Raw genomic sequence first — 26,637 nt, 5'->3', positions numbered from 1 at the left:
ATTCTGAAAATCGTGATATGACACAATTTATCAATGAAAAACTTGTCAAAAATTGTTGACCTGTCAAGTTGAAAAACTGAGTTTTGGGGGGAAAAGGTGATGAGTGCTCTGATAAAATATAAATCACAATTTCTCACATTTTCCCAATAAGTGCTTTTATGATTAGAATATTTAAAAGATTTTTAAAAACCTAAGCTATCTTCACCTCTAAAGAAAACCAATTCACTCTTTTCACATTTGACTACCCCACTCATATTCTGACTGCTGCAAGAGATGAAAAAATACTTCTGAAATACTCGATACATGAAACATTGGTAAATCATGATATATGTATACCCTAGCAACCTCAAGCCTTATTAACCTTCTATCAATAAATAAAGTCAAGCCCTATCTATATGGGGAAAAGGGGGACCAAAGAATTTAGAAAGCCTCTACCTCTCACTTTGTATTGCATGCAATCCTGAGATAGTAAAAAACTTGGTATCATTGACATTAGAGCAAGAAGCATAGCATTAGCAGGACAATAAAGGGCTCAATCTTAATTGGTGATGTTTGTGGCACATCCTTCTTAGACAGAGGATCCTAGCATTCTCACACAACACATATAACAGATCCCTTTAAGCTTTGTGATGTGTATGGTGTGAAAAATGTGTTTAAAATGTCTCCAAAACATAAGCCAGATGTAGCAAACATGTCATCTAGCTTCTAGACAGCTGCAATCAGAGTATAAAGGTGCAAGTAAAACCATGAAAGAACAGACCCTATATTAAGACATTCAATCTCTTTTGAATCTATAGATAGATAGATAGATATTGCATGCCTGTTATAGTTGTAGGCATAACATCCTTCTAGAAGCTCAACCTTCATTATGGATTTTATTGAATCACCTACACCTGCTCACCACCAGAGCACCTTGATGCTAACATTGATTAAAACAGTTCCTTGCACTGACGACATTTTGATTTTTCTAAATACCATTACAGGGACTATAGGCTACAGTTAGACAATTTTTTTGCCCAAGTTTCTAGGATAGGAGGGTGTGGAGATGGGAGGGATGAGGATAGCAGGGGAACCATACATACATAACCATAATTTGCACAAAATTAAATAAAGAACTGAGAACATGGCTGATAAATGATAACTCATTGTCAATTATCAAATCATAAATGTTAATTCAAAATGGTTTATATTATAGGAGCATTACATGGAATTGGGATTGATTCAGCATACAAAAAGTATATGAAGTGTTCTAAATTAGTTGCAGACAGAAGAGAAAACAGAAAACTCAAACAGAATATATTCTTTTTTTTAATTGCAAATGCGTACAATCAAAGGAAAACTTCATTCCTAGTATGATACAACTCACTTGGTGTACCCATCATAGAAACAAATTTCCTTTGATGCTCCTGAACAGTCTACAGCATGCAAACTGCACATTCTAGTGGTCCTGGATATGCTACACAAAACCGTTGTCGCCTCGCTCTGCATAAATCTGAAGTCATGCTGCTCCCTTGATTGTCTCCTGAGAGTTTTTGTCCCCAACAGAACAGTAGATCTGCCTGAGGTTTTCGTCCCAAGTGCTAAAGCTGCTGTAGTAGCATCGGGAACTGAGTTTTAGCTTTAATTTCTAAAGGTGCTTTCTCTATAAGCCTAGCTCTCAGCAACCCAAACCCAAATCATAGGAAGTCAGTCTACAAAAGGTAACTGACAATTAATTTACTCAATCGTGGCAGCTAACTAACCAATAACTTCCTCAAATTGCTGGAGTTAACTAACACTGTTGAAAGACTGACGAACTGCACATTGTTGGAAGAGCTGACAGGAACTGAAAGACTTAACTGCTCCTAACTGAAAGACACTATACTGTTAGTGACAGTCTTTCACTAGTGGCATGTACACTTAATAGCATATAGGTGATACTATTAGTGAAAGTCAACCAACCCAATAGTATGACCATATACTTCTTTTGGGAGAGCATTCTCCTTGACTCTTGTCATATAAGCTTATCTATAAGCAGGTCATAGGTTTTACAATTTTTCTGATCACCTCAAGATTAGTGGGACAAGCTAAACTAAGGGAACAATGATCCTCTACCTATCCCCTCATAGAGTCCCCTTCTCAACCCTAGTTGTGATGCCAAGAAGTCGCCTCATGTATTGATCTTGATTCAGCATTCTAACATTTAGAAGGTACAAGAACATTGATCTAATATGTATTGTCCTAAGGGTCTACACCTTAGATTGGTTAATATGATTACAATACAACATACAAGAATCCATTAACCCATACATATTAAGCCTTCCTGAATTACTTTCCTTCCAAATACATAAACATAGACTCATAAATTGATAAATCTCAAACCATCCACTCAATTCACCTGCTCATAATTCCATTATAAGAGTAACTCAAGAATGGAAGACGGAGATCTATAATGGTCAACTTGCTATTGTGGCTATCAATGTTCATTATGCATATAAGTAGAAAGACTTTGTGGTTTTAAGCCTTGCCTCAATAAATCATAGGTTGTTTTGAGCCATGCATTATTATGCATTCACCTCAGAGACAGACCAGGAAGATAGAGACTTTGAAATGTTTATCCAAGGTTGGAGTAGATTTGAAAATCCAAGCACATCAAGCCTTAAAGTAGAAAAGCTTGAGGATGATAGATTGGCTTTTATTATTTCAAACATATATGGTGGAAACACGTTAATTAAAAAGGTGAGTTCATTTCAGCCTCAAGTTGAAGCATAGTGAAGAGAGAAAGTTCATCAGGTTTAGGAACAACTCCAAACCTTGGAGATATTCCCTAAACCCCTCCCCTTTGGACTTAACCCACAAGGGAATCCTTCACCCAAGGACAGCCTACATACCTGCTTCCAAACAGGATCAACGCCCCATGTGGTTCTCCTCACCTTAAACTCTCAAGGAACATACACCTAAGTTCCTATACCCAAGGTTTCATAACCACTCAAGTAACTTTCCTCATGGAAGTGAAATAGAAAGAATATTATAGAGGGAAAAAAATAGAAGGGTTTAACTTTAAAACCAAATCGTATAACAAATCACCATTTACCACTACCAATCCCAAATCAAATCACAACTCACCAAGTGTATTGATTAATAACAGAACTACTAGAGATGATTAAGACTTCTATAATAAAGTCACTTTAGTGACTATAAATTAGTTTATTTATATTTTGAGGTTATTTTAAGGTTTTATCTTCACTCCAAATCTCATAAAAGGAGGTGAATGTTTTTGTAATTTTTTATCCTGATATCTAATAGAAGAATGCATTTTGTGTTCTATTTGTTTTTTGAAACATGGTATCAGAGCAGGGATATTAGGTGAGGGTTTCAAGTGGGAGATTTGTGACTGGTTCACCAACAAAAATGGCGCATTTTTTTTCTATTGCAAAATCTCAAGACAAAAAGGTATGCAAATCATGTGATTTAGTGAAAAGAATCACGAGTTTTTATCAGAAATCACCAGGATTTTGTTTTTTGAAAATCACGAGTAATTTTTAATTAAGAAAGTAGCATAAAAAAATTTAAACAATTATCAGAGTTTAACTAATTTTTTAAAGAGAAACCGTGACTATTTTCAAGATTTGAAGGTTTTTAAAAAGGAAATCGACATTTTGAATATTTTCAATTTGACGATTTTTTAATAAAAATTGTGCCTGTTTCAACGATGGCAGATTTCTTACCCACAACTGGGGTTTGCAAATTTTCCTGAGTATTTTGTTGCAGCTAGTTTTATTTTGAACCAGCAACTTGGGTTTATGCCAATGTTCAAATTAGGCATGAATTTCAGGGCAATTTTTTTGGATGTGTTAGGGTTTAAAAAAAATTCAATTCAAAATTTTAAACTTTTATAATTTATGAAAATGAAAAATCCAATGGATAAATATTCTGGTTTCGACTTCCAAAACCTGGAAAGTAAAAACCCAGATGAAATTGATGCACAAGAAACTGTGTAGAATAGTAAATGGAAATGAGAAACACCCTAAATATGCTAGTAAAGTACTGGAATGGCAGAGCAGAGATGATAAAGTCAAAGTTTATTGGTCTTGCCCTCTCCAATTCTGAGTTACATCATATAGATTTGGCAAAACCATTTAAGGAAATTTGGGAGAATTTGAATACACTACTTGAAGCAACAAGAAATTAAATACACTATTTGGGGTAACAAAGGTTAATGCAAAAATTTCTTTAAAGCTTCAGCTTTTCAAGTTCAACATGATCGACAAAGTCACTCTATCAAGCCATGTGAACAATATGAGATCTCTTCTTCAACAAATACCAGAATTCAATGCTATAGTGGATGTTGAGGATGCTAAAGCCATTTTACTAAACAGTTTATCTTCAAAATTGAGCAACGTCATATTTACTCTTAGTCAAGTTTCTTCTAAAAGTCTAGAGGATATAATTTCAGCTATCCTAGCTGAAAAAAAGAGAACTATTGCATGAGAAACTGTTAGTTAAGATGAGAGGGGAGGGGCGGGAGGGTGGCTGAATCATAAAAACTCACAATACAATATATTCTCCAGATTCAACCTCGGTAGCCTTTACTGCTATGCAACTATGACTGTAAATCATTCAATACTCATAAACAGATACACTTAAAACATCATAACACATTTAACACCGGATTTAACGTGGAAACCCAAATAGGGAAAAACCACTGTGAGATTTCAGACCCACTAAGAAATATACCCTTCTAGAGTATGCTCGGTTAAAAGCTAATCCAGTTACAGATTACAAAAACACATTGCTAGATGTGACCCAGTTAAGGGATTTCCCTCAAACTTGTTAGAGTCTTGCACTTTGTTAGAAGTGACCTTTGTCAAAGGATTTCAAACACTCATTTAGAATGTTACCTTGCTAGAGGGTTTACAAATAAGACTGTTAAGTCCACTCGGTTAAGAGATTTCCTGTCACTTACAAAATAAATAATAGTAATAAAATATATCTGCAACTTCAAATCCGAAATGCTAAAGCAAATTCTATATGCTCAAAACAATCTTGTCATAAGACTTATCTTGCTTCTTGCTGGGCTTCTCAATCTGTTCTTCAATCTTCTGTGCTCGGTGATCATTACTGTCATGTCACTTCTCTTCTATTTTGCCAGCATGCATTGTTCATCAACAGTTTCTTATTTATGAACAATACCTAACCGCTTAATCTCCTTGATCACATTTCCCATAATCAATCTTAGCCATCAGATCTTAAAACGTGACTAGGTTCATTGTATCCTTCGATCTAAAAACGTTACCTTGCCTTGGAACTTGTGCTAGGTTATGACCGTTCAATCTGCGTTGTAGATCTTATCTCTTGTATTTTCGATGTTGTAGATCCTCAACAAACTTCTTGCACGACATACCAATCATTTGATCAACTCCAGCTCATTGGTATTCTACATTTAGTAATGTATTTATCCATCCAATGCATTCTGTTATTACTCGGTAAATACTGAACTTCACTCGATAGATATTCTGCCTTCTTTAACCGATAGTGATAACCTTAGGGTTTATCAACTAGCATCTTGCTCGGTAACATAGAACAGTGTCAAGCCTTAACTAATTCTATAGCTTGAAATCTTTTCTCCTTCTTGTTCAGTCTTTGAATACTCATATATAGGATATCAAAACAATCAAAACAACATAATCTCATCACTGTCTAAACTCGGTAATAGTTGCCCATTGAATAACTTATTATTCCCCTTTTATTTTCACATTCATTCTGTGTCTCTTACCGACATCTTTATACTTATCAAAACATACTCATTAAGATATGACAACATCATACTGAATCAGAAAATCAATTGTTTGACATCAATGACAAAATAATATTATTAAGATAGTAATCATCCTTTCTCAATTATATCAACAATCTCCAACAACCTTCTCAATATCCTCATACCAACAAACTTACTGAGATGCTAACAAACTCCTTTTGTGAAAATGCTAAAAGAAACTCCAAATTCTTGGATCACTATTTCATACCCCAACAAGGTTCCTTTTAATGATTCCCAACAATTGATAATGTTTCACGGTATGGCAACATCATACTGAATTAGAAAATCAATTGCTTGACATCAATGACAAAATAATATTATTAAGATAGTAATCATCCTTTCTCAATTATACCAACAATCTCCAACAACCTTCTCAATATCCTCATACCAACAAACTTACTGAGATGCTAACAAACTCCTTTTGTGAAAATGCTAACAGAAACTCCAAATTCTTGGATCACTATTTCATACCCCAACAAGGTTCCTTTTAATGATTCCCAACAATTGATAATGTTTCACGATATGTAGGGAAACCCAATCAAGTTCTCAATTTAGCAAATCTACACTAAAGCACGTCCATCCAAGGGCATCAAGATCTCAAGTTAGACCTCAACATCATTGTTATTCATAATTCAACATGAGCATCTCAAAATCTCTTATATGCTCATCTCATTAACACAAAGGCTAGGCTGAGCACTAATCAAAAAGTTCTCTTTGTTTGCAAAGGCATATTATGACCATTATCATATAGCTCCTAATACTTACATGGCCAAATTAATCACCGCTTGAAGTCTTCAAACAAACCCATTAGGAAAATTAACAAGTCAGAATAGTTCTTCATGACCTCTATCAGATTTTACCACTAGCTATAAGATGTTGCATTTGTTAATGCCAATATATGTTATGATCATCTAACATCCCATGTTCTCACAATAAAACGAAGGGTTGAAAATGTATCTACATTCAACTCAACTAACCCTAATCCCCACTTTATATCCAGTCTATCAAATAAAACTCAAGCTTTTTTGTCATCCAATTTCATGCCAACACTTGCTAACATTGCGAGAATCAAATCCATATACAGAACTATGCATAATTGCAATCTAGATATAAAATAAATCTAGTCATATCAGAACATAGGACAGCAGCACCCAAAATAAAAGAGTTGGAAATTTGCAAGGTCTGTAACTTAAGTTTTCTCTTATCCTCTGTGAGAAGAAACAAGGACATCTTGCAATAGCATAGTTTGAAACCAATTAAGGGATGATCAATCTAAAAATCAATTTTCCCTTCTGCATATACAAGGAATTCACTTTAATCTATTTTGGAGGCAGAGTTGGAGAAGAAACTTTCCATATATTAAGATGAGGATTAGAAGCATGACACACATTTATGACCTTAATGGTGATGTTTTCTATTATTGCTGGTCTTCCTTCCCACTCACCCAAGATGCAAGACATAGGAACATTATGGTAATGTATTGTAATTTGTAAATGATACTATCTGCCTTGGAAAAAATAATTCCCTTTTCTCCAATAAAAGATTTTTATTCTGCAATAGAATCCCTTCCTAGATAGGTGGTACGAATCTAATAGACTAATTTCCTTCTTCTATATGAACTTATGTGCACCAATGTGAGTTTTGTGGGATGGTTATTCCAGGTGACTTGTAATGTCCCCTTTTGTGGTTGCCCTAGTTTTTGCCCTAAAAAATCACAATTCCAAGCCAAGCAAGGAATGAAATAGAATTAGAGATATCATTTATCAATTTAAAATTGTTGAACAAGACAGGTCCTGGCTGAGATCCACAATTGAATTGTAATGTTGTAGCCTGCAACAAATAAGAATTTCTGATCAAATCTCTGTCTGCCTAATTGCTAGTATATATTAGGAATTTATCTGCTTTCCTAAATGCTGATGCTGATCGAACTACTTACCTGAATCAGATGTTATTCTTATTTTCTGCATACCACAGATGGATGAGAATACTATTCCTGTAATAAATAATTATTTCTGACTCAGATCTGATTTTCTGCTCTTATAATTTGATCTTAAAGATCTGAATTTTGCTCTTAATGATCTGACTTTCTGCTCTTATACTCTGCTCTCGATTAGAAAGATATTCCAGGAATGGTTGCCCGAATGGCCTCCAAAAACCTTTATTTCTACATCCAATGTGCCTCTTTAACCAAAAGACATATTCCCTCAACTAGGTCAGCCAAAGAAGCATTTGAAAGATGTTTAATTTTTTCTTAATTCTCCCAAAATGGGTGCCATAACTCAGGTCAGCCCCAGCACAACAAAATATTAATTTTATTTATCAAATAGTAAATACCTTCCCCAAAACTGGGCGCTCAACTCCACAAGGTCATCCCAAGGCATGAGATATATTTTGTTTTATTTTAATTTTTAATTTACTCCCCAAAAAAGGCACACATATCAAGGAGGTCAGCCCATGCATTTTATTTTATTTTGATGAGGTCGGCTGGCATAGGGTTTTCTTTTTATTTCATTCATAATACAACGGAAGTTGGTCCATGATCTTTAATATTTTCTCTTAAGCCCTAGGTCAGCTCTTCTAAATTTTGCAGCCCTAATTTATATAAGTAATGGCGGGGGCATTACATGACTCCCAATGAACGCTATAATAAGATGAAAAATATTGTATCAAGGGAAACTTAAATACCCATAATACTATTTCGGATCAAGAACATTGTTTGACAGCAAAAGAAATGTTTTGTGCATAGATATGTTCAGAGTTTCTTTATTGACGATAGACTACACATAGAATAGCTATGTTGTGTATAGCAGGTAATATTATACCCTAGGGTGAAATGGTTATGCTTAACTATACATCATCAAATGGAGACATTATGATGTTAGGAATATAGTTCCAGAATCCTAATTGTTTGGGTGATAGCTGTACCTTAACACAATTGTTTGAGAGAAGTTGAAATGTTATGAGTTTGACTGTTTAATATTCATAAAGAAGCTTGACATAGTGACAGATTACTGGGTGCAATCATGTTCTGTAATTTATTAGGTTTTAATACTTGTTTCAATTTTGAACATGATCTTAGTGGTGTTTCCCAATGTGTGATAGTGATAAGCAGATTGTGAAATGAGAAATATTGTTTAGAGTTAAAAAATGGAAGAGTTTCCAGTACAAAGTGTATCAAGTACAGATTACGACCATAGCAGTGATTCCAGAGGAAATATGACACCCTAAATGATGTTTACTCTACCATTGGTGTACAAAGATGTCTAGGTTTCTTGCTCTATAAGCTCCATCTTTTAAAAGTGTTAGTAATATCTCCCTAACGAATGTAATTGGATGACCAATACCACATCCATGTCACCCTATGTCCACCACATAGAAGTCCTCCTTAATTTGTTGTCCCTCTAATGTGATGCTTAGTTGTTGGACTCTTTGTGTGCATGGAGTAGTGAATCCATCCGCTATTAAGACTTTGAAGCCCTCCAAATTTTTAGTTTCTAAGTTCACTCTTGTCACTAAACCTTTGCCAATAAAGTTATGGGTTGCACCACTATCCACTAGGACAGCCACTTTTAGCCCTTTTAGAACACTACAGATTTGCAAGGGACGATGTTTGGGAACTCTTGAAAGTGTGGCTGATGTACCACTTGCATTCTCATCCTCGTCCTGATTCCTTCCTTTGGGTTTCAAACTCTTCTTCACTTATTTCTTTGTTCAATATTGCTTGTTCCCTTTTTGCACATCTATGTCCTACTAACCATTTCTCCTTACAATAAAAACACAATTCTTTCTTTTGAAGTTCTTGTAGAACACAAGTCTTCTACTGAGAAGGGGGAGTGAATCAATAGAAGATATAAATTTCAGATCTTTAACCAATTAAAATATTTTTGATGAACTTAACAAAACATGAAACTGGAACTGAAAGAATGCAACCACACATAGAGCCAATGAACATGAAATACGTGGAGAAAACAAAATGGTTAAAGAAATAACATGTACAAAATTAAGAGCACCAACCCTAAGGAACCACCAAACTCCTTGTTAGAGAGCACCAACTCTTACAAAATCACCACTTAACAATCTGAGCACCAATTCAGCATCCTTGAGGCACCAACCATAAGGATGTTACAAATAAAATAACCACCGACTTCAGATCTAAAAAATTACAACATTAGAAGCATATGATCAAGCTGTCACAAATCGAATAATATAATTCTTCAGATATTCTGTTCAGTTTTACATTCAACAAGATTAGCAATCTGCTATCAACACTTATACAGATTGTGTATGGCAATGGCTACGCAGGGGACAAAACAGCCCCCCCATGCCATGCCTTCCCTTCTCCATGCCCCCATGTCATGACGCCAGTCCAATCAAACTGTCGCGTCAGAAGTTCTGCCCCCAAAATTAGTACTGTCCTGCCGCGTCCATTTATTTTAATATGTTATTAATTTATTATATATATATTTAAAAGTTACAATAAGTAATATAATAAATTAATAGTTGATTATATATTTAGATTTTTTAATAATAAGTTATATGTTTTGTTTTTTTTTAATTTCTATTTATATGTAATTGATGATTTTAAGATATATGTATTATATAAAAATTTTAATAATATTATTTTTTAATTATTTACATACATATAAATAGGTAAATAATAGTTTATTTTTAACTGAAATATTTTTAACTAAGTTATACATATTTAAGTTAAAAAATATTATCAAATTTACTAAAACTAAAAAATAAAAGTAATTAACTAAGTTTCTTAGTGAAAAATATTATAGTAAAGTAATTAAGTTATACATATTTAAGTTAAAAAATATCAAGTAAAAATATGTGTAACTAATATACAAATTTAACATATATATTAAAATAAAATATTAATATAACTTAAAAATAAGAATTAAAATATGTGTAAGGAATGTAAAATTTTAACATCCATAATAAATAACTAATTAAATGATTTTAACATATGTAAGTTAAAAAGTTAAAATTAATGATTCGTTACACATATTTAAGTTTTAAAAAAATTCAAAAATTAACTAAAAGTAAAAAAAAAAGTAACTAAATTACTTAGTTAAAAATATTTACTTAGTTACTTTTATTTTTAACTTAGTTACTTAGTTAAATATTTAACTTAGTTAATATGTGTAACTTAGTTACTTAGTTAATATGTGTAACTTAGTTACTTAGTTAATATGTGTAACTTAGTTACTTACATATTTTTAACTAACTTAGTTACTTTTAGTTTTTTTTTGTTTTTTTTTTTAAACTTAAATATGTGTAACTAATCATTAATTTTAACTTACATATGTTAAAATCACTTAATTAGTTATATATTATGGATGTTAAAATTTTACATTACTTACACATATTTTAATTTTATTTTTAAGTTATATTAATATTTTATTTTAATATATATGTTAAATTTGTATATTAGTTACACATATTTTTACTTAATTACACATTTTTACTTTTATTTTTAAATGAAAAAATATCAAAAATATGTGTAAGTTAATATTTTTATCTTAAATATTTTTACATAGGTAGCTTAGTTACTATTATTTTTATTTTTAGTAAATTTTTTTGATATTTTTATTTCCATTTAAGTTAAAAAAAAAATTTTAACATAACTAAAATATGTGTAACGAATATATATGTAACGATTTTTTTTTTACTTTAGTTACTTTTTTTTTTAGCTTAGTTACCTTTTTTTTTACTTTTAGTTAATTTTTGATTTTTTTTTAAACTTAAATATGTGTAACGAATCATTAATTTTAACTTAAATATGTTAAAATCATTTAATTAGTTATATATTATGGATGTAAAAATTTTAATATTTTTATCTTAAATATTTTTAGCTAAGTAGCTTAGTTACTTTTATTTTTAAATTTAGTAAATTTTTTTGATATTTTTTAACTTAAATATGTATAACTTAGTTAAAAATATTTCAGTTAAAAATAAACTATTATTTACCTATTTATATGTATGTAAATAATTAAAAAATAATATTATTAAAATTTCTATATAATACATATATCTTAAAATCATCAATTACATATTATAAATATTATAATATGATTTTTATTAAAATAAATAGAAATTTAAAAAAAAAAAAAACATATAACTTATTATTAAAAAATCTAAATATATAATCAACTATTAAGTTATTATATTACTTATTGTAACTTTTAAATATATATATAATAAATTAATAACATATTAAAATAAATGGACGCGGCAGGACAGTACTAATTTTGGGGGCAGAACTTTTGACGCAACAGTTTGATTGGACTGGCGTCATGGCATGGGGGCATGGATAAGGGAAGGCATGGCATGGGGGGGGCCGTTTTGTCCCCTGCGTAGCCATTGCCGATTGTGTATTGCCTGCAACCTTCAGAAGTCCTGTTCACACAAACTCAGAAAAACTCATTAAGACTGATCTTATTTGCACTTTGAAACAATTCAACTATTGCATGTTCACAGCACTTTGTAACTTTTCGTTACAATTTAATTGTATATTCTCAGTACTTCTTACTCTTCCAATACCAACTGCATACACTCGGCATTTTTCCATTACAACCTTCTATTCATAATTCCTCCAGCCTTCTTAGCAACAACACTCACCCCGTACCACAATTTTTTAATCCTTTAAATAGACAATGTGAGTAGTTTGTATACAGGTGCGAGCATAACTACTTCACACAAGCAATTAGTAACCAACCCATAACTGATCCACACAGGTGTAACTGATCCATACGGGTGATGAAGCAGTTATATATTTAAACTATATGTTTTTGAGAACTTTGATGTTGCTGATCTATATGAGTGATGAGGCAGTTATAATTGGAACAACTAATCTTCAACCATTCTTAACCAGTTTTGAAACAATTAACCTTCAACTGAACTTAAACACGCTTTGCAAAATGACATTCGTTATTTAGCCCGTGAACTTCACAGAGATATAGTTCAGCCTTTCCAACAAAATAAGTCTAATTCATTTCTGTCTTCTTGTTTAATTGGAACACTTTAAGAATGCAGAAGACAATAATGGCAATCTTATCACTGTATAATCACTGTGTGTGATACAAATGTTAATATTCTGAAATCAAGAATGCATAACAATTTACTGTTCTTCATTATATTAACATAAACATAGCATTGATGTCTGCAGATTCAACACACTACATTGCCTCGCTGTCTGAAGATTGTAATGCTACCATTGAACACAAATAGATATATGCATCTGGTAAAATCCACACTAGGGTTTCAGAATTGCTGCAGATGTCATCATCACCAAACTAGGGTTTTAAAATTTCTGCAAATTTGATAGACTTTAATGCATCTAAGTAAACTTGACATCAATGACAAATGCAAATGCTTATAACAGCTCTAACCTGTCTTCCTTTGTTGTGTGTTCTTGAGGAGGTAATGTCCTTGGTTGCCAATTTCTTTTATAGAAGGGTTGGTTATGTGACCTTTAAGACATATCTGTTAAATAGCTCCTTTCTTTTGCTGTTGTGATCTCTAACCTTAAGGCCTTTTGGATAGTGTCTTGAAGAGATGTGGGGTCAAGGGTGCTCACAAACCACAAATTGATTCTGATAGACCTTCGATAAATAAGTACGTTAGCCTTTTCTCGGTAATCCCAAGTACTATGACTGAGATCTTTTGAAATTTGGCCACATAATCTTCTACTAATCCTTGTTGTTTCAATTGATTTAGTTCTTTGAAGTGCCTTTCAGGATGCTTTTGATCAAATCGATCTATGAGCCTTTGTGTAAATTCATCATAGGTTGTTATATTTTGGTGTCCTTGAGTAATAATACCATGATGCCACCAATTGTGGGCAACCCGTTCCAAATGTAAAATTGCAAATTTGATAGCATCCTCCTAGGTCATGGGACTAAGGGAGAAATAGGTGTCCAACTTTTAGATCCATGAATGTGTAGTGACTTTTCCCGATCCATCAACGTTGGGGAGAGTCATTTTACTCACCCTTTGGCGTAAGTCTTTATTGGGTTGTCTTTTTTCCTTTCTTGGGGTATTTCGTGCCCTAGCATCACAATATTCTCCTGATTTCAAGGTCCATCCTTGAGTAGGCCTCAACATATTCATCAAAGTCATTAACTAGTGAATTGGTTTCTTCTTCTTCTCTTGTTGGTCCTCTAGGTAAGATCGAAGGTCTTGTTAACCTAGGCGTTGATCCCGATAGTTTGGTTGGGTCTACGAGTATTGATTGTGCTATTCATGTTTTGTAGGGTTTGGAGAAGTACTTGAGGTGTCCTCTCGTTTTGTTCCATGAAAGCCCAAGTTGTCCTCTCATTCTGCTCCATAAAGGCCCTCAACTTCTTTTCCAGTTGTTCACCATTCTATCACTTTGAGTACAGTTGTTACTTGCTGCAAGTTTCTTTCTTTCTCTTTCCAAGCCCCTTTGAGCTCTTTCGCTTAATTGCATAAACTATTCTTCTTGATGCTCAAGTTGGCAAGATCAAGGCTCTGATAACAAATTGAAATGTCCCCTTTTGGGATATTAATGATTTTTAACCTAAAACAGAAATTTCTAAATTAAGATAAGAAATACGATACATTTATGAATATAAAATTACCCATTTGAAATGCCCTTTACAAGATAATCCTGGTTTAGGTGCTACAAACAATGTCAATCACTAGAAAATGGCATTATAACCATTGAGTATTAATAATCCATGATAACATCTAAATTCAATTTCATAAAATCATCCTTCTTATTTAAATCAAAATACCTCAATAGCATTAATAATTATTCCAAGGCATATTCCTATAGTAACCATATTAGGAATTTCTTGGAAATGTTTGCAAATCACAAACTCAAGGATGGTTGTCCTTGTATTGTGAGAGCATGAGTGGATTCCCATCCATCCATCTCGGGGGGGGTGTACTTGAGAAGACCCCCAAATCCAAGAGCACCCAGCACTCATATGCCTCCCATCCCACAAGCAAGGTGGCGTACTTGAAAAGCCCCTCAAGCCCAAGAGCATTCATTTGCCTCCCAGCCCACGAGAATGGTAGGATCTCAGGTCCACTCCATCCCTCAATCCGCCTTGGAGCTGCACCATCCTCCTCAATCAAGTTGAGCAGCACCCGTTCGCCTCACAATCCACAAGCATGGCAGGAATTCTGGTTCATCCATCTCGAGGTGGCGTGCTTGATAAGATCTTCAAGCCCAAGAGCATGACTGGATTTCTGGTCCTCAACACTCCCTAGCCCACGAGCATGGCAGGATTCTGGTCCATCCATCTCAGGGTGGCATTCTTGATATCTCGTGAACTCAGAAGGCTACTATCCTTCCTATTTGCAAACCATTTCTAATAAATTCAAAATAGATTCCTTTAGGAGTTTTCTATATGAATTGCTTTCTGCAGTATATACCTATATATCTAATTATTTATAATCTAAATTATTCAAACTTATCTCAAGATAATATTATTGCTGAAGACAATATTTCATTCTGCTATTATGCATTTAATTCTGCTTTTAGGTCTCAATTTCCTTTCTATTTTATTTCCCTTGATGGATGTCCTCAAATGAACTCTTCTCCCTTTATATCTTTCAATTTGAGGGAGAAGTCACACCTCTTCCTTAATTATGCCCTTTCAAATAGTTACAACTTTTCATCACTACCTTTCGGAGAATAATATTTTAATTTTAAATAGATCTCTTATATTGTAGGAAATTGCTGCCCTTGATTAATTATATTCTAGGTTGGCCCTTATTTATTAAACTTCCTTTTGCCTTGGTTGCCCTTGATTAATTATATTCTAGGTTGGCCCTTATTTATTAAACTTCCTTTTGCCTTGGTCAGTCCTTTAACTATGAATCACCCAGGTTATTTATTAAAACTGTGATCTGATTTGTAAGGGCAGGGTTTTCACAACGGGACATGACAGAAATTCTAGTTATGAAGTCCTTCATCTACTAGTTAGCATTTAATTTCTTCAATCTCATGGCTTACTCCATATGATCTGAAAGTCTTTTTGGAGAATTAAAACTCTGTCAATGGAATTTGTGAAGGAAGAGGATGTAAATCTAAGAACTCTATCAAATATTACTCATTCCATATTCACTCAATTGGAATACAATTGTGTATATTTCTAAAAGAATCAAAACTAAAATATTATAGGAAAATGTACTTTATGCTATATAGTATATACTGTTTATTTGAACTATAAAACAAAATATACAGTAAAACCTTTGCCAATAAAGCACTAAAGAAATTTTATAAGTGTTAATCGTCAAGAAATCCATCACAAGTCATCATAAAAGTCACAATCACAAAAATAAACTATACAAAAGTAGAAATGCAATGAACAAAAACTCTTGGCTTATCCTGGCATCAGGGAAAAGCATTTGAAAATCAGAATGGATAAATCCATTATTTCCTTGACCATGAATACCATGTAAAACAAATATAAACTACTCTGCTTTAAAATCTAACAAACCAACCGGAATGATATCAAAATAGTCTAGCAAAAGAAACTAACTAGTCACAGTATTCATATAATATTGTTGTTCTTTCATTTACGTAATAGAAAGTTAGAGAAAATATCGAGAATACCTTTTAGGGACACGTGGCAAAGCAACATCACAAGAATAATCCTTTGTCAAAAGTTCGTCAATAAATTCATCCACATGACTCAATGTAAAGCCTGTATCTGAGAATTCTCCATTAAGATCACGACAAGACATGTTCACAAATAGCAACAAACATAAAATTAAGAACTCATTTGCAACTTTTTGATATGTACACAGTTATAATGAAAAAGAGCATGATATTAGCACAAATAAAAAACCTTTATGTAGCATGTAAAGTAGAATAGATATTACTTGTAATGACTTACTTCCATCTGGGCGCTTGTATCGTAACTTTCGGTAGTCATTGTACAAAGGTTCCAAATATTGGTATACATCAGTTGGTTTACCAACAAGACGCAAATAAAATGCTCCCAGAATTCGAACATATCTGAATGTTACATCATTTGTTAGTAAGGTCATTAAGAATAAAAAGATCTATTTTGTTTGGAATTAAAATAAACAACATTCTGGACGCAACACAATATCCTTGGGAGTTATGTTTCAATATAAATATGGTGAGAAATACAATATTTGCTAAATAATAAAACAAACCCTCAATGCATTATTATAAGTCTTGTTAATGCTTTGAAATTTCCAAGGGTTTCAAACCATGTATTTGGATACAACTATGTTTTTCTTTATTCCAATATTTCAGGTCTAACTTCTAGGCCTCTTTTCAAGAATACATGGATCAATCAAAATCAACCATGTATGTGTAGAATTCAAATAAACGAGATTCAAAGAGATGTTTGGCTAATTGTAAACAACAACACAGACTTCAATTCAACATTTCCCAAGGTATTCTTCAAAGCATGAATATTAACAAAAACCTATTCATCTTAAAATATGATATAAAACTAGTTTTACACATTAAATATGGCATTGAAACCAATTAAACTTTCTTCTTAAGCATCAAACTATATGCAACTTGAGGAATTCCACTCATCATAGTGATCTCTTGCCCTGCATTTCCCCCATCATAAAAATGTATACTAAAACTTAATTCAATTCACTCAGCAATCCAAGGGCCAGGAATATCAGTTGGGCAACATGCTAAAACACTCTATTGTATTATATAGGGATTCAGGAAGCTATTGAAAGTGTCAAATTACAACCACCGCAATGATCAGAGAGCCAAAAGAAAGAGAAATCAAAGACAATAGAACAATATGCTAGAACTATAATGCAAGATTGTGTTATGTAATGTTTTGAACAACAATTTGAGAGATCAAATGTTCAACCAGATTTGTCATATATAAACATAAGGAGACGAGGAGATGGCATGTCTATTACAAAAAAAGCAACCAGTCACTTCCCACTTGTTCATATTCCATGTTTACTGACTTTTTGTATGTGCTGCAGAACAGTTGTGATGAACAGGGCCGACACTTAGTGATCTCTAGCGCATAAGATATTGACAGAAAGAACTTTGTGGCATGACCACATCTATTTGCAATGATCCTGAAGCGATTCATAGATACAGTATGTGATATTGAACACCGTCATTGTACTATAAGATGGTGAAAGTATCAAAGTCTCTTGGATCAACCACACCTCCTTAAGAAGCAATGCTCGTCATTGCAAAAGTTGGAAAGCTAGATTTTTTAAAGCAATCTATAACTTGAGTTCTTGTGAACCATTTTTCAGGATTGGTCTATGCTAATAGTTTTCTACAGCATCTAATGTGTCTAACAAAGATGAAAATTAATGACCCAAAATTTCTACACAAAGAACTAATTGAAAAGCAAGATATGCTGGAAGATTGAAAGCATTATCTCCAACCTTCTTAGTGATACTGTATGAGGCACACCAAAGAGGAGAGCTTGCAATAAGGTCTTGTAAGTCTATCCTTCTCAAATGAAACCATACTCAGTAACTGATTTTGAATTGGTGTGGTGCTCAATGTTGATCATTGCATTTGCTTTCTTTAAGAATTTGTCTCTGCATAATGCCTTGCAGTTGCTGCTCAATGTGCCCAATGAATTTAGGAGCTCCGCCAACTTCTTTCTGAGATGATGAAGTTGTTAATGTTGATGGTGGCATACATAGGGCAAGCTACATCAATGAGCTCCAATGGCCAATAACCCAAACAAACTTCAAACAGATTGCTTTTAGAGTTGTGAGCAGCTCGGACATAGATATGCTCAATACAAGATAGATTTTTATCCCAAAAGTGATGCTTTTTGGAAATGTACATATGAAAAAGATGCACGGCCTTCCTATTCACCATTTTGGTTTTTCCATCAGTATGAAGATGGAGTGTTGTTGCCTTAGTAAACTTTGTATGCATCAATGAGCAAGCTCTTTCCAAAAAATGCTCAAGAATTTGCTACCGCTATCTGTTATGATGGTGGATAGTAACATAAAGTGAATCATTCTTTCTGAAACAACAATTTAGTTGAAATTTTACCCACTACTACAAAGGCAAATCATTATTGTGTTTGGTAGTGGATAAGTCTGAACATAAATACATGGAAATTGATTTGATTTCAAAAGTTTATAGCAACCAGCAAAGGAATATACATTTTTTCACTTCTTGTCGATATGCTTGTCTATAACACGTGTTGTAGGGTCTCATGTATGGCTATTAACCAAAGATGTGGGCAACAGAGATATGTCTTCAATAAGACTAAGGTCCTTTCAACTCCAAAATGACTTGCAACCTTTCTAAAGAGACCTTGTTAGACACAGAGATATATTGAGAGAGGAAAGGCAAAAGGTGTGAATTAGTATATGCCAAATATCAACTTCAAACCCAAGTCATTATTAGGATCATTACCAGATCTTCCTTTAACATTAAAACAGCTATACAAATGATAAACATAAGTCACACATCAACACATGAGAACAACAGATATACATGGAAAGCTAGAAGGGAAAAACCACAATGAGAATACTTGCTTGGATCTACCACCCAAATCCAACCTCACAAAGATAATAAAGAACTTACAATATTCTGTAGGCACCAACCCACAGGAATTACATGATGGAGATCCACGACACCAATTCCCAATCAAATTTGCAGGCACCAACCTACAGGAGACACCAATCCTCTATTCCAAGAACTGAGCACCAACTCAGGTGATGAGGCACCAGCCTCAATTACAACAAAGTATATGAAAGATATGTCATGTGGACCTTCAAGGCTAAATCTTCGACATCTCTCTGATCTGATCAGTTTTAAAACACTTAAAGTGTGCATGAGATATGCATTTCAGTTCACACACTTACACATAAATTGAGTGGACAGCTTGCACAACTTTTGACTCGGTTGTCTTCTTCACATATTACACACTTTCTCACTCTTGGTATGAATCCAATCACTAAAATATATGCATTCATACATTAACTACATCCTTAAGTCAACCTAGAACTTATATACAACATCCACAAGTTGGTCACAGGAATAAACCTTAAACCAAACATGTAATAGGCCAAGTCCAAAACCCAACACGTTACATCAGGAGTGGGAACACGCTATGCATTACCCAACACTAACTCAGCTGGTCCCAATCAACCTTCACACGCTTCCTACAGTTGGTGCACAGTGCAATAATACTCTGGTGCAGTCATCAAGAATAACAACACAGTCAACATGCAGACACAGTGACCACTCTGTCATTAATAACTTTCAGTCTTCTTAAGCTTCACCTCTAAAACTTTAGAATAACAAACCGTATGCGTCATTCTAATTTACTTCCAAACTGCAATCCATAACTCTCAATTGCAGCAGAATGTGGAGCCAAACACCATGACAATCCAACTGAGTGCACATACTGATTCTGAGCAACTGACCTCGTAAACCTTCCGCAAACACTTCTAGACAGCAGCACATGTGCTAAAGAGTCTGGAACAACATGATAGCATTAAGAGAGTTATCAAATATACTTGACTTTGTCCTTTAGATGTTTTGCATGTCATGACAGAAGTAATTAAACCTTCAGCAAACTCCCAGATACCTTGACGTCAACGACAACACTGACTACAGCATTGACATCAATGACAACACTATGCTCAACAGACCCTCACTTATCATTTTTTGTATTTTGCTTCTTCTATTACAAATAAATCTATTTTGCATTAGTAATCATAAATTTAACTTCTCAAATCACAAAATCCTGATAGATCGCTACAAAGCCTAAACCTAATTTGCACAGTTGTGGACAAGTGTTGGTCTCACATCTACATACATCAAGCACAAAGATGAGAGTTTGAACCAAGGTTCGACTCAAACAATTTGGTACTAGATTAACACTTCCTTTCTCATGCATGATGTTCAAGTGGAACTTTCAAGACACATATACCATTTCTAATCCCTCTCTTACTCCAATTTGTTTTGTGTCCCTACAACAGATTGTGATTTGTATGGATGATGAACTCTTTTCAAAATATAAAGTGCTTCTAAGCTTACATGCATGGGCAATGGCATAAAACCCTTGGTTATAAGTAGTCTATATTCTTAACACAACAATGAATGTCTCATTTCGATAAGCATTTGGATAGACAAATTGAGAGAGGAAGCTCCAAATGCATACTTAAATGAATCAATCTTAATCTCACGTGGTTGTTGAAGATTTGGCAACAAGAGAGCACTAATACAGAATAGAGTTTCTATTTCAATTCTTCAAATGCTTTCTATAGCACAAAAGACCAACTGAAAGTGCATTCACATTATCTTTGGAACTTGGTTGAGGGGAAAAATGTATGTTAGAAAAATGTATGTTAGAAAAATGTAATTTTTTGTGAAAATGTTTGCTAAAGCCCATTCTTGAATGAATGAAATGAATGAAATCAACATATACTCCATGTGTGTAACAATATACCAAAGATATTATATCTCCTCCACGGACAAAAAAAAATCTCCATATTTGCATACAATCAGTGATTTCATATTCAGTAGGAACTCCTACTGAACATGAAAACCCAAACCAAACCAAGCCAAGTTCTAATCCCAATCTAAAACCAAGTTGGGTCTAAAAAGAGTGTAGCCCACAACTAGCCATTCATCTCAAGCATGCCATTCAGCCTCAATACGCCTAATGCATACTTGAGCTGAATGGCCAAGTCTAAGAACCCACTCCCAGGGCAAACCCACAAGAAATTATTAAAAGAAATTACCAAAACCTAACCCACCTTTTAAAGTGCATTTTTTGAAGTATTTGGGCTTCGTTAAAAGTAGTAAAATCATGAAAAATGGCACATGCCATGGAGGGCCGTAATTTGGGCTTGTTGGTAGAGATTTTCCCCCCTTGGCCTGCTCTATATTGCAATAAGCAATGCACCAAGGGCATTATCTCCAAACACCATGAGGAGCACTAGCCCTCAACCCACTGTAGGATGCAAACCCCAAACCCTCGCTTTATTTTTTTTTAAAAAGCAAAAAATAGAAATTGTTTACAGCTGCACAGAAGGAATAGCTATTTTCTTCCCCTAAAATTTTCTTGAATAAATACCAATTAAATGAATTCCATTTATACTTTTGATTTGTCGAATCAATCCCAATTCTAGTTAATGCTACTATAATACATAACATTTTAATTTATTTCCAAGATTTATGATTTGACAAGTATCATTGCAATATCAATTATTAGTTCTGTTCACAATTATGTATTTAATTATCTATATTTTAAGCAAATTATGGTTATTTTAATGGTTTTAATATATTGTATGACCTAACCCAACTACATTGAACTTGATGGGAAAAAATATACGTACCACCAACCCAAATCCCATACTTGAACCAACAACATAGCATACAACTTCTGATGAGAAAAACTTAAAAGGTGTTGAGCACTTGCCAATATAATAAAAAAATATCTTCCAATGTTTTGCTGAAGATGTGTATGTCCTCAAGATTAATAACAACGAGGAAGTGAATAGTTAGAGGAATTCGTGAGTGTTGTTGGAAAATTGGCCATGACAAAGAGCACAACCAGCCATTCAAACAAACATTTCTTTGCCTTGAAGGTTGTCTAGCAAACATTTGAGGGTTTAACAATAATCTGATGGCACTTTGAGTTGAAATCTATCTTAATTAAGAAGTTGGCACAAAGAAGATGATCCAATAGGCCTTCTATCCTAGGAAGAGGATATGGTTCTTTATAGTAATATTTTGAAAGGCTTTGAATCAATGCACAACCTCCATGTGCCATCCTTCTTCGGTGATAGCACAATTGCACCATCCCAACACAATATTTAATTTGATGTGTCTTCACCCACCATATCTCTTCATCCTTTGGGAATGAATGAACATATATTGAGGCATTTAAATAAGGTAGTCTTGAGATCACGTCAATACTATGACTTATTGTTCAATTCTCGAGCACATTAAGTGTTTAATGTACCTAGGGATATGGTATTATGGTGTATTGAGTAGTAATGAATAAAAAAAGGGTGCATGTGCTTTGTAAGTCATCCCACTAGTTAATTAGAATATAAGCATTTATTCCACGTGCTTTGTATATTACATAATGTAAGCAAGAGACTCGTATGAGACATGTCAAGAGTATAGTACGTGTTTGGATTTCATATTGAATACAATGTGGAGTGGCTTCCTTTCAATAAGTACCATTGTATGCTGTTGCCCAACTTCAAGTACTGATCTATTTTGAATATATTAGATATCAAATGTCAAAAACGTCACAACTTTATTGTATAAATTCTCAAATATAATAAAAAATAGGTTAGGGTAATACCATTCCATGCTCTTTATTGTAATGAAGTCACTACAAACTATCTAAATATGAGAACCAAATATATACAATAGTTTTGGCATGTCTCATACAAGTCTCTTGCCCAGATTGTATAATATTCTATTTACTACCACTAACATTTATCCACATGTGAGATAAATACTTCTATTCTCATTAACAAGTGGGATGACTTACAAAGCATACACACCCCATTCCTTTACTTATTACTACATAATACACCATAATACCATACCCCTCGGTAAATTACAAAGTAGAAACTTCTAATGGATTTTAGTGTGTTATGTACGAAAGTGATTTAGGGGGATAAAATACAAGCACAACAATCAAAGTATTTAGACAAAGAGAACTCAAAGGCAATATAACGACATGCTAGAATTGTTATGCGAGGTTTCCTCATGCAAAGTAATGCATCATTGTCTCAAAGATTGAAGCTTCAGCCAAATGTGTTTATATCTTCACGCACATTCAAGGAATAGCCATTTTATATTGATATATGCCGAGTGTCCTTGTGATGGTCCTAAAGCTGGTTAATGAAGACGACAGTGGGGTAGAACACTACTGTTGTACAGCTAAAACCTCAAATTATCAAGGAGCCAATTTGCTCAATATCAATTGGGCCCTTCTAATCACATGTAAGAATAATGTGTCTTTGCACACCTAGTTCTAGGGCAATTTAAATGTGCTAACCTTTTTCCCAACAAGCACTCATCCGCATTCTCAAATCTATTTTATTCATCCTAACGACTAGACTATTTTCTCGCTTTATATATTCTTCATATACACAAAGCAAAGGTCTTTAAAAACATAGGCTTTCAAGTACAATTCCTTCTCCTTTTGTTGTCTATGTTTTGTTAGGCTATATTATTTAATATCAGGGCTTGGACTCGGCTCCATCCTTCGTCAGATCAAGGTCAACTTCGCAACGATTTTGCCCTTAACTACAGACGATTTTACCGTGAGGTATCTTGCAAAAAAAGAGTTATATTTTAATTTACAGACATCAACTTCAGCTTTGACAAAATTCTATTATAACTTTAGTTGTCAAGCAATGTAAAAGAACCCAAGACAATCTAACGATTGAACTGTTCAAAGTCGACAAATTCAATTGTTACTTGCTGCTGATATTTATTTGAGGAATGCCACTGGATGTAAAATCCAAAACAATGTTGTTGGACTAATAACTTACTTGTAATCCTCATTCTTGATAAACTCCACGACAATTTCCTTCTCTGGTTGAATTTGAAGCATCTTCATTGTGAGGCACATAAATGGAGTCGCCTTTCGGTTTCCCCCAAACGTTCCTCCAAAATGGTCAAGTTCCATAGCTTTGTCAACCAATGTTTCAGCTGTCAGACCAAAACATTGCTCCTTCCAATAAGGATTCTGGTAAATTTTGGACCGCAAAATTTTCTCGACCAAATTCTGAGGGTTAGTGCCATGAACGCTCTTGGCTGCTGGGTCTGTTCTATTTGCCATCTCTCAGTTACCTCTTCTCTAATAAATCAGACACCAATTTGCCACCACTTCCTCCAACCCTAGAAATGCATTGAACACTGTTAGAAACTAAACAAGGGCTCATAATCTTAATTCCTTCCTTTCTTGTATTTCTTTTTTCATCCATAGAATCCCTTTTTCTGCTTATCTTCTGATCGTTAAGAAAACATAAAAGTTACTCCCAAGTGGCTTGCAACAAAGATACAGCTAGAGGTGAGTTTCATGAAAAAAAAAAAAATTCAAGCTTTACGTCCTATTGAATAAATGAAGGAAGGAAGATCTAAAAATCCCTAGTTATGTTGGCTATCAAACGAATTAAATAGCTGCTTGAAAAGTACAGTGCATGAAGCAAAATCTACACTGAACCTTTTACTTAAATGTTTCATTGAAAGAGGTGCGATACATCAAACTATCTAAATACCTGCATCTGAGCATAACCCCCAAGACCAGCAGCCAGAACCTTGTTGTAAAGCCTTTGGACAAGCCTTCCGAAGTTTATAAACCTATCACCTATCTGGCAACAAAAACAAAGACCAAAAAAAGAAATAGAATGAATTCAACTAAGATTTGTCACAGCTGGAAAATTCAGGTAACAGGTGAGAGCATAAACTATATAGAATGTCAAAATTGTTTTAGTTTATTTTAAAATATATATATTTTCAATTTTACAATGCATTTATAAAAATTTTATAAAAAAGAAAAACATTTTAATTTTAATTTTAATTTATAATTATGATAAAATAAAACAAGTGTCATATAGTGATGGGTATTTGTCTTTGTTAGTTTTCTAATTAAGTGTAATTGTAATCTTAATCTTAGATGTAATTATAATTATAATTTTAATAGATCAATTATAATCATAATTTTAAAGTTTTTTTAATAAATCAATTATAAAAAATTATTATTATTATTATTTGACTTTTCCAATACATTAATTTTACAATATATTAAGTTTGCAAAATATCAATTTACATTTTATGATTAATTGTAATCTTAATCTTAGATGTAATTATATTTTTTTTAATAAATTAACAATTACAAAATATTATTATTATTATTTGACTTTTACAATATGTTAATTTGACAAAATATTAATTTAGAAAAAATATTATTAAGTTTATAATATATTAAAAATTTATAATAAATTATAGCTATAGTAATAATTCAATTCAAATTAAAAAGTTTCAAATATATTAAAAATTTACTTAGTTTTCTATTAAATGTAATTGTAATCTTAATCTTAGATGTAATTATATTTTTTTTAATAAATCAATTATTACAAAATATTATTATTATTATTTGACTTTTACAATATGTTATTTTGACAAAATATTATTAAGTTTATAATATATTAAAAATTTATGATAAATTATAGCTATTGTAATAATTCAATTCAAATTAAAAAGTTTCAAAAATGGCTCTGCATTTCGACAAACAGTAGTTCCACCCGAACAGGGGTTTCGACAATCATAATACAGGGTTTCCCTCAACAACCAGTAGGGCTCCCCCTCTGCAGAATCAGTCATGCCATACAGTAAAAAGCAAGCGAGCGGCGAAAGCTGAAAGAAGGGAAGCGAGGGTTTTAATGGATTTGTCTAAATTTTGGGCGATCCTCATTTCATCTCGGATCCCAAATTGTGCTACAAAAGCAAATCGAATCCCCTTGGGATCTAGGGCTGCTACATCAGACCAGAATCAATCCTTCAAAGGCCCCTGCGCAATTCACGGTCATGCTTTAATCATGCAGGGGGTTTTATAAAACCTACCGAAGTTGGAGGAGCGACCCTGCAACAACAATACGACGACTTCAGAATCATGAATAATTATGCCCCCAAGGCAAGAAGAAATCAATATGCCCTAAAGTCGGTAACACCCAACCTGGATTGCATCAAAATTTCCACTCCCAGTGACGCACTAGAGTTGAGGAATTATTGCAAAGAGCATGGGCTTTTTGCAAAATGGGGTGGAAAGGGCCAACCCCTTGCAGAGATTGCTAAATGGTGGAAAGATACATTCCAA

The 26,637-nt window shown here is 33.4% G+C and overlaps 1 protein-coding gene across 3 annotated transcripts in view; it reads right to left on the bottom strand.

The window, feature by feature from the left end:
- LOC131076213 (pre-mRNA-splicing factor 38) overlaps positions 1–25,226 on the bottom strand; it is a 42,983-nt gene extending 17,757 nt beyond the window's left edge. Inside the window, exons 1-4 of one of the 3 annotated variants that reach the window (XM_058013280.2) lie at positions 25,040–25,226; positions 24,311–24,659; positions 16,678–16,799; positions 16,395–16,500 (exon numbers count right to left, since the gene is read on the bottom strand). In XM_058013280.2, coding sequence (XP_057869263.1) covers positions 16,395–16,500; positions 16,678–16,799; positions 24,311–24,600 — 518 coding nt within the window. In that variant the 5' untranslated portion in view covers positions 24,601–24,659; positions 25,040–25,226. The remainder of the gene's footprint in view (positions 1–16,394; positions 16,501–16,677; positions 16,800–24,310; positions 24,660–25,039) is intronic. The other 2 variants (XM_058013282.2, XM_058013281.2) reach the window with 2 other exon arrangements.
- Between the last annotated feature and the right edge of the window lie 1,411 nt (positions 25,227–26,637).

The sequence above is a fragment of the Cryptomeria japonica genome, chromosome 3 (assembly GCF_030272615.1).
Source record: "Cryptomeria japonica chromosome 3, Sugi_1.0, whole genome shotgun sequence".
Taxonomy (NCBI): Eukaryota; Viridiplantae; Streptophyta; class Pinopsida; order Cupressales; family Cupressaceae; genus Cryptomeria; species Cryptomeria japonica.
Note: the sequence above shows the minus strand (reverse complement) of the source record. Positions and strands in the feature narration are given on the sequence as shown.